General features: G+C 37.2%; 1 protein-coding gene across 1 annotated transcript in view; it reads left to right on the forward strand.

Annotated features, from left to right (window-relative positions):
- The window catches only part of ghrhrb (growth hormone releasing hormone receptor b), a 67607-nt gene extending 52664 nt beyond the window's left edge, over positions 1–14943 (forward strand). Inside the window, exons 5-13 of the mRNA XM_073870251.1 lie at positions 2822–2919; positions 3262–3394; positions 6646–6799; positions 8663–8723; positions 8960–9029; positions 11518–11606; positions 11886–12021; positions 12705–12746; positions 12835–14943. Coding sequence (XP_073726352.1) covers positions 2822–2919; positions 3262–3394; positions 6646–6799; positions 8663–8723; positions 8960–9029; positions 11518–11606; positions 11886–12021; positions 12705–12746; positions 12835–13017 — 966 coding nt within the window. The 3' untranslated portion in view covers positions 13018–14943. The remainder of the gene's footprint in view (positions 1–2821; positions 2920–3261; positions 3395–6645; positions 6800–8662; positions 8724–8959; positions 9030–11517; positions 11607–11885; positions 12022–12704; positions 12747–12834) is intronic.

The raw sequence follows: 14943 nt of genomic DNA on the forward strand, positions 1-14943 counted from the left end.
AGAGATCATATTCAGCACACACAGACTAATAGAGGAGCATGTTGCAATGTGAACAAACTCATTACAAGCCCTAGAATAAGTCTCTCTCTCTCTCTCTCTCTCTCTCTCTCTCTCTCTCCCTCTCTCCCTCTCTCCCGTGTGCTAAATTTAATATCTGCCACTTAAACTCCCTATTCATAATGACTTTCACCTGTGCCTGCATCAAGGGAAGGGGCAATGAGGTTATAGATTATGCATTATTATGGGATATATTTAGTTATATATTCTGTAGTCCCAGAACAACACGACCTGCTTTAATGTGACATTTATGCACTTAAAGATTTGACATAAATAGGAACTGCTACAATAACCGGAATAATATTGGTAATTGTTGGTAAAAAAAATAATCTTGAAGTCCTGCTTCTGAAGGCCAACTGATTTAACTACCTGAACCATAAAGATAGCCAAAACATAAACTATGGATTTAAATTATCTAGTCCAGTCCAAGCACTATGTGCAGTAAAAAAATTAGATGACTAAGGGGCGGTTCACATTTCTTGCCTAAAACTGCGCATAGAATCTGACCATCGGTTGGTTCTTGTCAGATGACCTGCACTGCACTTGCAACATTCTGAAAAGTTGAGATGTTTTTAACTCAGTGCGGACGCGCCTGAAAAAAACTAGCGCGTCGCACTGCGTTCGAGTCACAACCACGCACCTACATTTAAGATGCTTAAAGGACAAGTTCGGTATTCTACACCCAAAGCCCTGTCCTCAGACCGTTCACGGTGAAATAGAACGGCCCGGACAGAAATTTCGACATATGCGGCTACCCCGAGTATCTTCGGGTGTCCGTGTCTCGCCTCACACCTCCACAATGGGTTTAATGGTGCACTGGAACAATCCTTCCTTAAATGCATTAAACTTTCGTTTACAAAGACGTGAAACTCACCGAGTGGTCAGGGGTGTTCACTGATATGCTCACACAAAAATCTCTGCAGAAGATGCTTTCCAACAGCTGTTTTAGCATTCGTTGTTAACTTGTGGACCTATTTTTCCAGACGCCTCACACACGTATATTCTTCCGCTTAGAGCTTGAATAATAGACACTCCAGCCCAGGTGATGGTGATAATCCACCATTGCCAATTGCAAGTATAGAAACAAAGTTCCCGGCGCGGAGTAATACCGTACCTCACAGCACATCTAATACATGTCAATGGAGTTGGCAAAAACTACAATAAAACCTGTTGGAATGCGTATTTTGCAGCGATTTTTGTGTGAGCACATCAGTGAACACTCCTGACCACCCGGTGAGTTTCACATCTTTGTAAACGAAAGTTTAATGCATTTTAGGAAGGATTGTTCCAGTGCACCATTAAACCCATTGTAAAGGTGGGAGGTGATACAACAAACACCCAAAAATTCTCGGGGCAGCCGCAAATGTCCAAATTTCAGTCAAAACCGTTCTATTTCATCATAAACAATCTGAAAACAGGGCTTTAAGTGTAAAATACCGAACTTGTCCTTTAAGTGCGCAAAAGATGCGAAATGTGAATCGCCCCTCATGCTGCATGCACACCGCCAGCGACTATCAAGGGTGGAGTGACGCAATCTACTTATTTCAGTGGAAGCTTGCCAACTTCCTGCAACATGAGCGACAGTGACCATTGGTCACAGGAAGTGGGCGTGTCCATCTATGCAACAAATTTATGCAAATGACCAGCAACATTCATGAGCGTCTATCAGTGAGAGTCAAACCGTGGAGTTCACGTCATCCGTCTTTCGTCAATTACTGATAGGACGTATACTCATTTGTTTATAGTTGTAACAAAGACAGAATTACGAACGCCTCCTGTCAACCTCTTTGAAAGAGTTGCTGGCGGTTTCCAAGCACAGTAATGCAGACTGCAAGATTTTAGCCCTGATTTCGACAGGTTTTGAAAAATCGCCAACAAATGCCCGAAAACACAGACAAATCGGTGCACGTGCACGCGAGTGACAATAAAACAGTGTGAACTATCAAAGACGCGATCTATGAGAATCGCAGACGAGTCCCGACACCCATGAGATATCTGGCATGCTAGATATCTGGACCTGTCTGCAATTCAAAATCATGCCGTGTAAAGTGTTTTAACTGAAAATAACATGACGGCAATGACCTACAGCCAATGACAGAGCAACATACAGGACAGCTGGAATTTTGTGGAGGAGTCTCCGCAACCATTTCCTTCTTAATAATCTTTATTTCTTTTTCTTCTTGTTGCTGCAAATTTTGTTACCAATCTATCCTGCAGTGTCAACACAGCAGGGATTGAATGCTACCACTGATAGTCATGCAGTGTGAAAAAAACGACTACTTTGAAAATTGTGCAGTTTGAACTCATCATAACTTGTAAAAGTAGTCTAAGCATCTAGACTAGCACAAATAATGCACACCCAAGGTGGTAATGCAAATTATGTCTTTGTTGCGTCATGTGAACCATGTGCACCACGTGTTTTGTCAAAATAAGTGCCTGCTACACACGGTTTATGATAGAAGAGACGCTTACATTCACAAAATACACGCAAGACCCTCCCTTAACAGTACACTCTGATTACGCATGAGATTATAGTATTTGGCAAACGCGAGCGTCTCTTTCATCATAAACCTTTTAGACGTGTCTGTAGCAGACACTTATTTTGACAAGACACGTGATGCACATAGGTTCACTCTTGTGGAACATTTCTCAACCAATCAGAATAAAGCATTCAACAGGCCGTTGTTTAAGCTCAAATCATGTTTAAAAAGACATCAAGTTTTTTTTAACTCTCTGTCTTTATTTATATTTTATTCTGTTTCAGACCACATACTATTCCACTTTCATGCAGGTGTACACTGCAGGTTATGCTACCTCTCTGATTTCCCTAATCTCCGCCATCGTTGTGTTTACAGCCTTCAGGTACTACAATGACTTTTCAATTGCGTATTCCACATTAGGTAGTGTTGGGAAAAAATTCTAACATACAGTAATTTACTCAGCTTCATGTCATCTGGTTTAAAAAAACAACTACTTTATTTGTGTTTAGTTAAATAATTGATAAGCCATACCTCTGAGATTGCATGATGGTGAATAACTCAACACAATTCCATTTACTGTGATTTTTTTAAGCAGACACAAATTATTACAAAAATATCACTGTTGTGCATGCCCACCAACCTCAGTAAAACACAGTTAAAAAGTAACTAAAGGCCAGGGATACTTTGGTACTCTTGTTACTCTATTTTACTTCATCCACAACAGAAAATTTCACTGCACCAGAAACTACATCCACATGACTTTGTTTGTGTCCTTCATCTTGAGAGCAAGTGCGGTCTTTATCAAAGATGGGGTCCTATTTGCAGATGAGAATCAGGACCACTGCTCCATGTCAACAGTGAGTCTCATCAGCTGTCTCATGAAAAATGTATACTGTATAGACATGAATGCACATGTTCAGCTCTCCCACTCCCTTCATAACTTAAAGGCCATGTTGAATCTACTCTCTGATATACAATATAAACATTAATGTCAGACTAGCACACTATTGGAATATGTATACATTTACATTTAAAGCATGACATTTAAAGTAAGACCAGCTACTGCTATATTATGGTAATCTTTGTACAGTTTTAGAATAGTAATTGTCAGGTATATTATAATTAGCATTTTTTACATAATTATGACCTTTTATGTTTGTTTGTAATAATTACAGAGGGTACCTGTCTGTAATATTTTACCATATTAATCGCTTTGAAAAGGAGAAAGGAATTATTTGTAGTAAACTCTGAAATTAATTATGAACATATGAAGCAGTAATCATTATCTGAATGATCATTGTAATAAACTATTGCAATAAATTCCCCAACATCCTACACTCTCCGAAAAAAGTTGTAAAAAAAGTCCCTAGCTGTCACTGGGGCAATACCCTTTCAAAAAGTTCACATTTGCACCTAAAGAAAGAGTTCATATTAGTACCTCAGAGGTATATATTTTTAACAAAGGGTGCATATTAGTACCACAGAGGCGGACACTACGTGAGTATTTTAAGTACATTTTCCAAGCATCTGTGCTTTATAAGAGTTCTTGTCTTGAGAAAAAAATTTACTTAACTAAAAAATGTTCACTACATTCTAAAGCATAGAATCATACTGTGTATTCCTTTTATATTGGATATTAAAATAGATTTAATACCTAATTACATAAAAATTTTGTACTTTTACTTTTCTTGAGTAAAAGTACAAAAGTACTTTTTACTTAAGTAAAAGTAAAAAAATACTAGATGTTTAATGTACTTAAATATTAATTATAAGCCAAAAACTTGAACATATGAAATATAGTAGAGTAAAAGATATGATAATATGCTTTGGAATGTATATGTTTTCCAAAGAAAAACACTGATAAAATATGAATATGTAAAAATGTACTTATATGTAGAAAGTAAAAATACTAGTGTCTCTCTAGCGCCTCTAGCTTGTTAACAAAGGATTCATATTAGTACCTCAGAAGAATATTTTGTTGAAGGAACACTCCACTTTTTGGAAAGGTATGCTCATTTTCCAGCTCCCCTAGAGTTAAACATCTGAGTTTTACTATTTTGGAATCCATTCAGCCGATCTCCAGGTCTGGAGGTACAACTTTTAGCATAGCTTTAGCCGGGGTGCCAGCCGATCTTAGCCCCGCCCACAAGAATTTGAAACCGGGAAGATCGGTCTGGCGTTTCTCCGTTGAGGAGCTACTATGCTTAGACAAATGCTGGTCGAACCAATCAAATTGTCAGGGCGGGCTTTATACGATGATGGACAGATAATCAACAGTAACGTAACCACGTCACCAAAGAGCGCGTGTGTTGGATGGCTGCCGCTGTAGAATTCAGATGTGTGGATTCTGACATTGAGTCTGTTCTAAAAGATATCGACAGAGCATTGATTTTAAAAGAGGAACAGAGAAACGCGAGCAGGGCATTTGTTGATGTTTTTGCCGTCCTTCCTATTCGGCAAAAGTTGGTCGCAACTGAAATGGCTAACGTTATCAAGGCGATGCAGCGTGCACGACGAGATGGATATAATTAGCGGTCGTTGCCAGCTTCTTTTCGGAAGCCCGGAATCGTGGTTGCTGAATAAGTGGAGGGACATGCTAAGCTCCAATATTTTCAAGCCAACGTAATGGGTATTGTCGTGGATGAAGTTCACCTAACGTACAAATGGTAAGAGATAGCCTTACTCTATGACTTAGTAAATACTTCATGTTGTGATATAAACAAAATGTTGTAAACATAATAGGTGTTGATGTACATTCGCTAACTCGGTATAATCACAATGTTAGTGTCATTGTAGCGAAATAACTGGCAGTTCGGTCAGGCTGCAAAGACGTAATTTCAACATACGTCACACACTCTGATTGGTCGTAGGTCTATCCAATTGAGTGCAGAGGCATTTTTCGGTTGAGACACGCCTCATAATTATAGCTCAATGGAGCGGTATCAGACTCAAATTCTGACTAGAATTGAGTATGACAACGTCAGGCTAGCATAGCTTAGCATAATTCATGAATTTAATCTGATTAGACCATTAGCATTGCGCTCAAAAATGACCAATTCGTTTTTATATTTTTCCTATTTAAAACTTGACTCTTCTGTAGTTACATCGTGTACTAAGACCGACGGAAAATTAAAAGTTGCAATTTTCTAGGCCGATATCGCTAGGAACTATATACTCTCTTTCTGGCGTAATAATTCAAGGACTTTGCTGCTGTACCATGGGTGCAACAGGCGCAACGATATTACTGTACGCAGTGCCGGAAAATAGACTATTTTTGGGCACTGCGTAATCTCTTTGATCTTTTTTAGTGCGATGCTAATGGTAATCAGATTCAATGGATTGTGCTAAGCTATGCTAAAAGAGGTACTGGCAGGCCCCGAAATCGACTTAATGTATTCCAAAACAGTAAAACGCAAATGTTTAACCCCAGGGGAGCTGGAAAATTAGCATATTTTCAAAAAAAAGTGGAGTGTTCCTTTAACAAAGTGTTCAAATTAGTACCTCAGAGGTCTTGTTAACAAAGAGTGTAAATTAGTACATCAACGGTACATATTACAACCAAATCTTTATATTTTAAATAAATATTAGGACCTTATAAAGGGTACTGTCTCAGTGAGCGCTAGGGAGCATTTTTTTGACCATTTTCTTCTGACGGTGTATATTGTTGTTAGCCTAATAATATAGCATAGAATTTTCACTTTTTTACAAAAACATTCAGGTTAAGGAAAACATTTTTGGTTTGTGTTGATGAAGAGACATTTGAGTTTTAACAATTAGGTTGTGGGCATATACAGTACAACACAAATTTTATGCTTCTTACCCCAAGTCAGTATCAGAACAGCAAACCCACCAGCGCCTACAGACACACTTTTTAAGACCTGCCTCTGCTAAAAAAAACGTACAAACCTTTGAAGTGTAAAATCCACCTCTTACAACGCAGCCTCTGTACAAAGTTAACACTTTCCTGCACTGCAGTTCTATTTGAACTGTGTTTCTTATCACAATTCATTATTTTATCAACCCTTATATGATACTTCTAGAGCTTATGTATCTGTATCGTCTGTGGTAAGAAACATCTTTGATGGTATCTGACTGTCTTCCTCTTTAGCCATCGTGCAAGGCGGCAGTGGCTTTCTTCCAGTTCAGTATTCTGGCTAATTATTTTTGGCTGCTCGTCGAGGGGATGTATCTCCAGACTCTTCTAGCCCTTACTTTTGTCTCACAGAAGAAATATTTCTGGTGGTACATCCTTATTGGTTGGGGTAAGTTGGGTAAAAAGCACAGAATATTACCACATGAGTGGGCCAGTAGAAAATGTAGCTATACCATACACAATGTAAGATACAGGGCTTGTAGATACAGAAGAATATTTAAAATAATCATAATGTGATGTTTATGTTAATTTGTCATATGGTTGCTTTATGATTACTGTGAATATGTACAGTGAGGAAAATAAGTATTTGAACACCCTGCTATTTTGCAAGATCTCCCACTTAGAAATCAATTGTCATCGTAGGTGCATGTCCACTGTGAGAGACATAATCTAAAAAAAAAATCCAGAAATCCCAATGTATGATTTTTTAAAATTATTTATTTGTATGATACAGCTGTAAATAAGTATTTGAACAACTGAGAACATCAATGTTAATATTTGGTACGGTAGCCTTTGTTTGCAATTACAGAGGTCAAATCTTTCCTGTAATTTTTTTCTGTAGTTTTTTATTTTGGCCCACTCCTCCACACAGATCTTCTCTAGATCAGTCAGGTTTCTGGCCTGTCGCTGAAAAACACGGAGTTTGAGCTCCCTCCAAAGATTCTCTATTGGGTTTAGGTCACGCCAGAATCTTGATATGCTTCTTACAGAGCCACTCCTTGGTTATCCTGGCTGTGTGCTTCAGGTCATTGTCATCTTGGAAGACCCAGCCTCGACCCATCTTCAATGCTCTACTTGAGGGAAGGAGGTTGTTCCCCAAAATCTCTCAATACATGGCATCCTCTCCTTAATACAGTGCAGTCGCCCTGTCCCATGTGCAGAAAAACACCCTCAAACCGTTGATGCTGTCACCCCCATGCTTCACAGTAGGAATGGTGATCTTGGGATGGTACTCATCATTCTTTTTCCTCTAAACATGTTTAGTGAAATTATGACCAAAAAGTTCTATTTTGGTCTCATCTGACCACATGACTTTCTCCCATGACTCCTCTGGATCATCCAAATGTTCATTGGCAAACTTAAGACGGGCCTGGGAACGTTCCGTGCCATGCATGATTTGAAACCATGACGTCTTAGTGTATTACCAACAGTAACCTTGGAAATGGTGGTCCCAGTTCTTTTCAGGTCATTGACCAGCTCCTCTTTTGTCGTTCTGGGCTGATTTTTTCACCTTTCTTAGTATCATTTATACCCCAAGAGGTGAGATCTTGCATGAAGCCCCAGTCCAAGGGAGATTAACAGTCATGTTTAGCTTCTTCAATTTTCTAATGATTGCTCCAACAGTGGACCTTTTTTCACCAAGCTGCTTGGCAATTTCCCTGTTGCCCTTTCCAGCCTTGTGGAGGTGTACAATTTTGTGTCTGGTGTCTTTGGACAACTCTTTGGTCTTGGCCATGTTAGTAGTTGGATTCTTACTGATTGTATGGGGTGGACAGGTGTCTTTATGCAGCTAACGGCCTCAAACAGGTGCATCTAATTTAGGATAATAAACGGAGTGGAGGTGGACATTTTAAAGGCAGACTAACAGGTCTTTGAGGGTCAGAATTCTAGCTGATAGACAGGTGTTCAAATGCTTGTTTGCGGCTGGGTCATACAGGTAAATGGTTAGAGAATTATGCATTGTGATTTTCTGGATTTTTTTTAGATTATGTCTCTCACAGTGGACATGCACCTACGGTGACAATTTCAGACCCCTCCATGATTTCTAAGTGGGAGAACTTGCAAAATAGTGTTCAAAAAAGTGTTCAAATACTTATTTTCCCCAATGTATGTGCTATTATAACATAAGTGACATCTCTAGACATCAAATGGAAGATTATAGCATCTTCAATCTAAAAGGGAATAACCTTGGACTTTTGTCAATGTAATCACATTTTTCTTGTGTAATTCTGCTGCCTGTTGAATCCTTTAGGTCTTCCAACAGTAACAGTCACCATTTGGGTTCTGGCAAGGAATTTTTTTGACAACAGAGAGTAAGATCTGCTTAATATAAAAACTTTTCAAACTTCCCACATTTCCCAACAACAGCCGATGGCCATGCATTTTGTTGATAGTTTTAATTAAATTACAAAAAATATGTTATAAACAAACATGCAAGGGGTGGGGATCAGTAGGTTTTAAGAAACTGTGGTAAATATGCTACATTTGTGTTTAAATTTCATCCAGGTCTGTTTATAAATAACAATAATGTAAATTGTTAATGTTGAAGGTGCTGGGATGACACAGATAATGCTTACTTCTGGTGGATCATCAAAGGACCAATCACAGTTTCTCTTTTGGTATGTGAAAGAATTGCAGTGAAGCACCCTTGAGTTAATCATATTCATGAAACCTTAAAGGTGACATAGAATGATTGAACAGAGTATTTATCCTTGTTCTGTGATGTGACATGTAGACAAAAAAAAATTTGTTTGGGTCTGTAATGCCTTAGAAGCTTCCTTAAAACCTCTCTAAGAAAGCTCTAGGGTGGGGGATTTTAAACAAGTGGTTTTGCACCTATTTGGCTCCCCCTACTGGCTTAACTTGCAATCTCATTACTGATTGGCTGACTTTGCCGCCACTCAAAAAATGTAGCCAATTATTTTAAAGTGGAAGGGCAGATGCCTGTGATGTCATAAGCATCAGTTTTTTAGATTGGGCTGTTTTCTGGCTTACATTTCTAAAAGAGGAATTTCTATGAGACTGAGATGTTTAGCAATTTTTGTATGTTTGTGAATGTGGGTAGACTACCATTATTCAACAAAGACAAGGTAAAAATGGTTTTTCATTCTCTGTCCCCTTTAATTAAAGGGATTATACTACATTTTCTCTGTTGACCTATCATTGTCATGCTAATATCTGTTTGTATCTTTTAGTGGCAAAATTGATTTCAAAACGATCAATAAATCAGTATTGCATAATTAGAATCGAAGGCAATACTCTTGGTTAAATAAGATGTCTGTATCAAGGGTTCTGATCCAAATCTAAGGTTTCGAGTCAATGTTTATTCAGTATATAAACAAAAAAGACATTACGGTATTAATTAAAACAAAAATTGACATGTCTACACTATTTCTTGGTCACCAGTCAAATGAAGACAAATCTGTGACATCTAAACTACTTTTAAATGGTTTAAAAATGTCTTGCTTCCATTAGAATTTAGAACATTCTCAGATTCCTCTACTGTATGTCTTCTTATAGCTCAGTTCGAGCATAAGCAACTTAAAACTGTAGGTCACTTTAAAATGAAAATTCTGTCATCATTTACTCATCCTCATGTTGTTCTAAACCTGTATAATTTTTTCCTGATGAACACAAAAGAAGATATTTTGATAAATGATGGTAAACACACAGCAGGTAGTGACCATAGACTTCCATAGTAGGAAAAAATATTTTGGAAGTATTGTGATAAATGATGAAGAAAACATTCTGATAAATGATGGTAAGCACAAAGTTGATGGTACCCATTAAATTCTATCATATTTTTTATTCCTACTATGAAAGTCTATGGTCACTATCTGCTGTATGTTTACCATCATTTATTAAAATATCTTATTTTGTGTTCATCAGAAAAAAGAAATACAGGTTTAGAACAACATGAGAATGAGTAAATGATAAAAAAATTTCATTTTAAAGTGAACTATCCCTTTAACTCTTTCCTCACCAGCGTTTTTAAAAAAAATGGCCAGCCAGCGCTAGCCTGGCTAACACCAGATCAGTCTCATAGAGAATGAGATGTGGTCTGGAACCATATGCAAATTTTCTCGTATTTGAGACGTGGTTTACGAATGCCCAGAGCCATTTATTGGGCGCTATGAATGTCTATCAAATGCGTTTGTATGTAGCTCACAGCCAATTGTTTCAATTATACCAGATGACGTATGTAGAGCCACATGGATTCAAATGTAAACAACTTTTATTGGTGCGTGTGCACACAGCTGAAAGCTATGCAACTAAACCGGTAGCTGTATATTGGTATTGAAAAGCAACACAATTTAGTGACACTGTGGTTTCCTATTTTAGGGACAAAAGAGGTCCACAGTTTCCATGCTAGACTTGCAGCGTGAATACATTTGCGCAAATTTGAGCAAAAAGCTGAGATAATTCCATTATTATGAAGGACTTTTGATAGAGATCAGAATCAGAGTGTTCGTCGAAATTTACATGGAGTTCTTACTGTTTTCCCTATTGGGTTGTTTCCAGGTTTTATAAGTTGGGTAAGAGCGCCAACTGGTGGATAATAGTGGAAATATGGATTGCAGGAAAAACTCGTCATTGGCAGGGAAACGTTTTCTCTATATTGACGAGTTAACTTTTACCTCTTTTCTCGTCAAATGGCGGAAAAAGAGTTTAAAGTTGTGGGTTGCGTACCTAGGCGAGAGCACATATGCTAAACATACTGTATACGATCAATGCATATTGTAAGTTGCTTTGAATAAAAGCATCTGTCAAACGCATAATGTAAATATACCATACTAGGATAAAACGGATTTGAGCAAGATTATTAAATTTACCTCAATTTTTTCATTTTACTTATACTATTAGTATATTAATAATAATTCAAATTTGATAGAAAAAGTATAAAGTTTAAAAAAGCAGAGTAAGATCACTTTAATGAGTGGTTGGCCTTAGTAAATGTGTGATATATAGTTCATCACAAATACCTAAATATAACATCACAAATGCTGATCACCCTGGTGACACATAATTTGTTCATGAACATGCATATTAGTCGTTTATAGATATATAGATAGACAATTGTCTATTTTTTTTTTTTTTTTGATCTAGATCAATTTCTTCATCTTCATAAATGTGATCCGGATTCTTGTGCAGAAGCTGAAGTCTCCAGGAATCGGAGGGACAAATGATACCAGTCACTTTATGTAAGGCTTGAGATACACACACGGGTTCAGTTTATAAGAATACAGCAGCAATGCATTCACAATTGTTTAATGCATGCAGATCAAATACTGCAACCATATACTGCAAAACTAAGAATATTACATTGATGAAATGCAAAAACAGTTTACTGTTTCCAAAATGCACATAAGGCTAATTTTCCTGTAGGCTGCTATTAGTTACAGCCACCTAATGAAAATAATTTGATTACATTGTTTGTTATTGATCTGAATTAATGCTTAACTATACATATATACTTTTATGAGACTGGCCAAATCTACTCTTTTCTTGATTCCTCTGTTTGGCATGCACTACATGGTGTTTGCCTTTCTGCCAGAGAACACAGGCGAGAACGCACGCCACTTCCTTGAGCTCGGCCTTGGACCTTTTCAGGTACAGTACACTCCACCATCTTTAAAATCCAATTCACAGAATACTAATGCTCAAAGATTTAATTCAAAGCTGAACCTTTAAGTTAAAAATTTTACTCATTATTTAGTTGAATGTTACATGGTTTTATTTTTTTGATTTGTTAACTGAGATCTATAAAAGATTATTAAATGTAAGTTGCAAAAGTCTTGTAATCTAATTAGAGAGCAAGTCATTGATTTCACATTAATTTCATCATTGACATGGCCTTACTTACTCAATATAACTTAAAGGCGGGGTGCATGATCTCTGAAAGGCGATGTTGACAATCATCCAAACAAACACGCCCCTTCCCCAATACAATCTGGACCTTCTTTTGATACACCCGCCCCACACATACGTAACCCAGGCAACTGGTTGGTTAGTAGACATGCCCCCTACTGCTGATCGGCTAAAAGTGTGTTTTGGTACTCGGCCCGACTCCCTTTTCCAAAGTGTTTTTCAAAAATCATGCACCCCGCCTTTAAATGTTATATTTTCACAGAATGTTTTTTATGTAAGATGGTTTTATGAAGCAAACAGTACAAATGACTTTAAGAGTTTTTCACAGACTGGGTCACAAATCAACATGTATTGGGTCTTTATTTAAATAAGATTCATGTGATTGTTAATCCACCTATAGTGATATATTTTTCTAATGGTTTCAGGGTTTTGTTGTCGCTCTGTTATACTGTTTTCTCAATGGAGAGGTAAGCCACAGATTTTCACAAAGTTGTGTAAAACAGAAAATGTATTTTGCTTTCTAGGAATGCACAGCAGTTTTTGTGTGTGTTTCAGGTACAAGCAGAACTGAAAAAGAGGCTGTGGAAGTGGCAGACGCAAAGTTATTTAAGATACAGTAAGAGAAGACGAACCCTTTTTACTGAGAGCAGCACGGTCACACAAATCTCAGTTTTAGAGAAATCCAGCCCAAAGGAGCAGCCCTTAGTTGAGCCCCAGAACAGTGTTTCCACGGTCTGAGACAAGGAGAGTGACAACTTTTGATTTCTTTTTTCTCTATCTCGCTGTCTTTCGCTTTCATTTACACTTTTCAACTAAAGGGCACAAGTAAAAAAAAAAAACTACAATAAAAGGCCTACTCAATTCAGTGGGCTGCATGATCTCTGAAAGCCAATGTTGATATATGAAATCACCTAAACAAACACGCTCCTACCCCAATAGAATCTGGACCTTCTTTTGATAGACTCGCCTAACACATACGCGACCCAGGCAACAGTGTCGGTCAGTAGACACGCCTCTTACTGCTGATTGGCTACAAGTGTGATATGGTACTCAGCCCAACTCCCTTTTCCAAAGTGTTTTTCATAAATCATGCACCTCGCCTTTAAGGATATATTTGAATTTAAACTAACTCTTAAAATGAATTTAGTTGGTGTGACCTCACATATATTTGATGTGAATGATGTTACATGATAAAACATTTTCAGTGAACATTTTAAGGTTTCTGAAAGTATCAAAGATATTCTCTTTGTTCCACACTGACATGTTTTCAACCTAATGATGAAAGTCCATTCACGCATAATAACAAAGCACAAAATTACATGAATTAAATCACGTTGTTGTTAGCAGGTAGTGATCATCATCTGACAATGTTCTGTTATATATATTTATTAAGTTGCATAGTTTGTCATTTCAGACTTTTGGTTGTCTATTTGCTTGAAAGCGGTGATCATTTGAATGAATGGATGTGCAGAATTGCCTTACAAAAACAAAAGATTGATCTTATTCTCCATTTATAATAGCTAAGACATATTTTCATATTCATAAAGTCATATTCATAATATTTTTGTAAATTGTGTTGAAATGCAATATATTGCACAGTGCACTCGCCCTATACTAAAGTATTAAATTGCGACAGCCAGGGCATTCTTAAATAACATGTATTTTCAAAATATTCATTATGAATCAAAATTGATAAAGCCAATGTTCATAATACTGACATAACATCTTCATAATCATAACATGACATGTTATGAACATGAAGGAGACTTTATGCATGATTATAACAACTGTCATTAAGTGTCATTCGTTCAATTATGTCATTTTTAGTGCGGGTATGACGTTGTTTGATATGTCTTTGTTGTGACAACTTGACATTAACCAATACATCATAACTTGTCATGACAACTTGACACTACCAAGACAACATAACTGACCACTTTTTACCAGTGATACAAATTGAATTTGTCATTAAAATGTTATTGAGTGTTAATACTCTATCATATAGTTTTATAAAAGCATCGTAAATATTTTTCTTGACCTCAACTACAGTGGTACAAATATAATTTGTCATTAACCTGATAAGGAACACTGTGCCGTACACGGTACACCCCCTCTCTTGCACGTGAGGCTGCATTACGTCATTGTAACTTTGAAGCATTACATCTTAAAATATACGGCCATGCGGCACATCGTTGTAAAGCTTAGACTTTCGGGATTCCATTAAGCGCACACACACAAAGCATAATATGATTTTTAGCAGTCATAAAACTGTAATCTGGGTGTTAGTTACCTGAACCGGGCGGCGCTGATATAGGATATTTACTTACCTTCAAAATCTTCCCTTTATCTGCTTCGGTTAAATTGTCCAAAACAAATTGTTCATAAATTCCCAAAAGTCCAAGGAAATTGAATATCCAAGCCTTTTAATCCAAAACGATTTGTTCATCTCACAATCTTGACGTTTCTGACTGAATTACGATATAAATAGTGTATACAATTAGTTCACTAACGGATATTCGTTCGAATCTCACTTTTCATTCACGCTTCATAATGAATATATTCGGATGTCAGGTTTATTGTGCAACGTCTGAGGAACAAATACGCCCCCTTGTGGAATTTCAGCCATTCCATAAGAGGCTACAATGTCATTAAAGGAATATTCAA

Source organism: Misgurnus anguillicaudatus, chromosome 8 (assembly GCF_027580225.2).
Source record: "Misgurnus anguillicaudatus chromosome 8, ASM2758022v2, whole genome shotgun sequence".
NCBI classification, from domain to species: domain Eukaryota; kingdom Metazoa; phylum Chordata; class Actinopteri; order Cypriniformes; family Cobitidae; genus Misgurnus; species Misgurnus anguillicaudatus.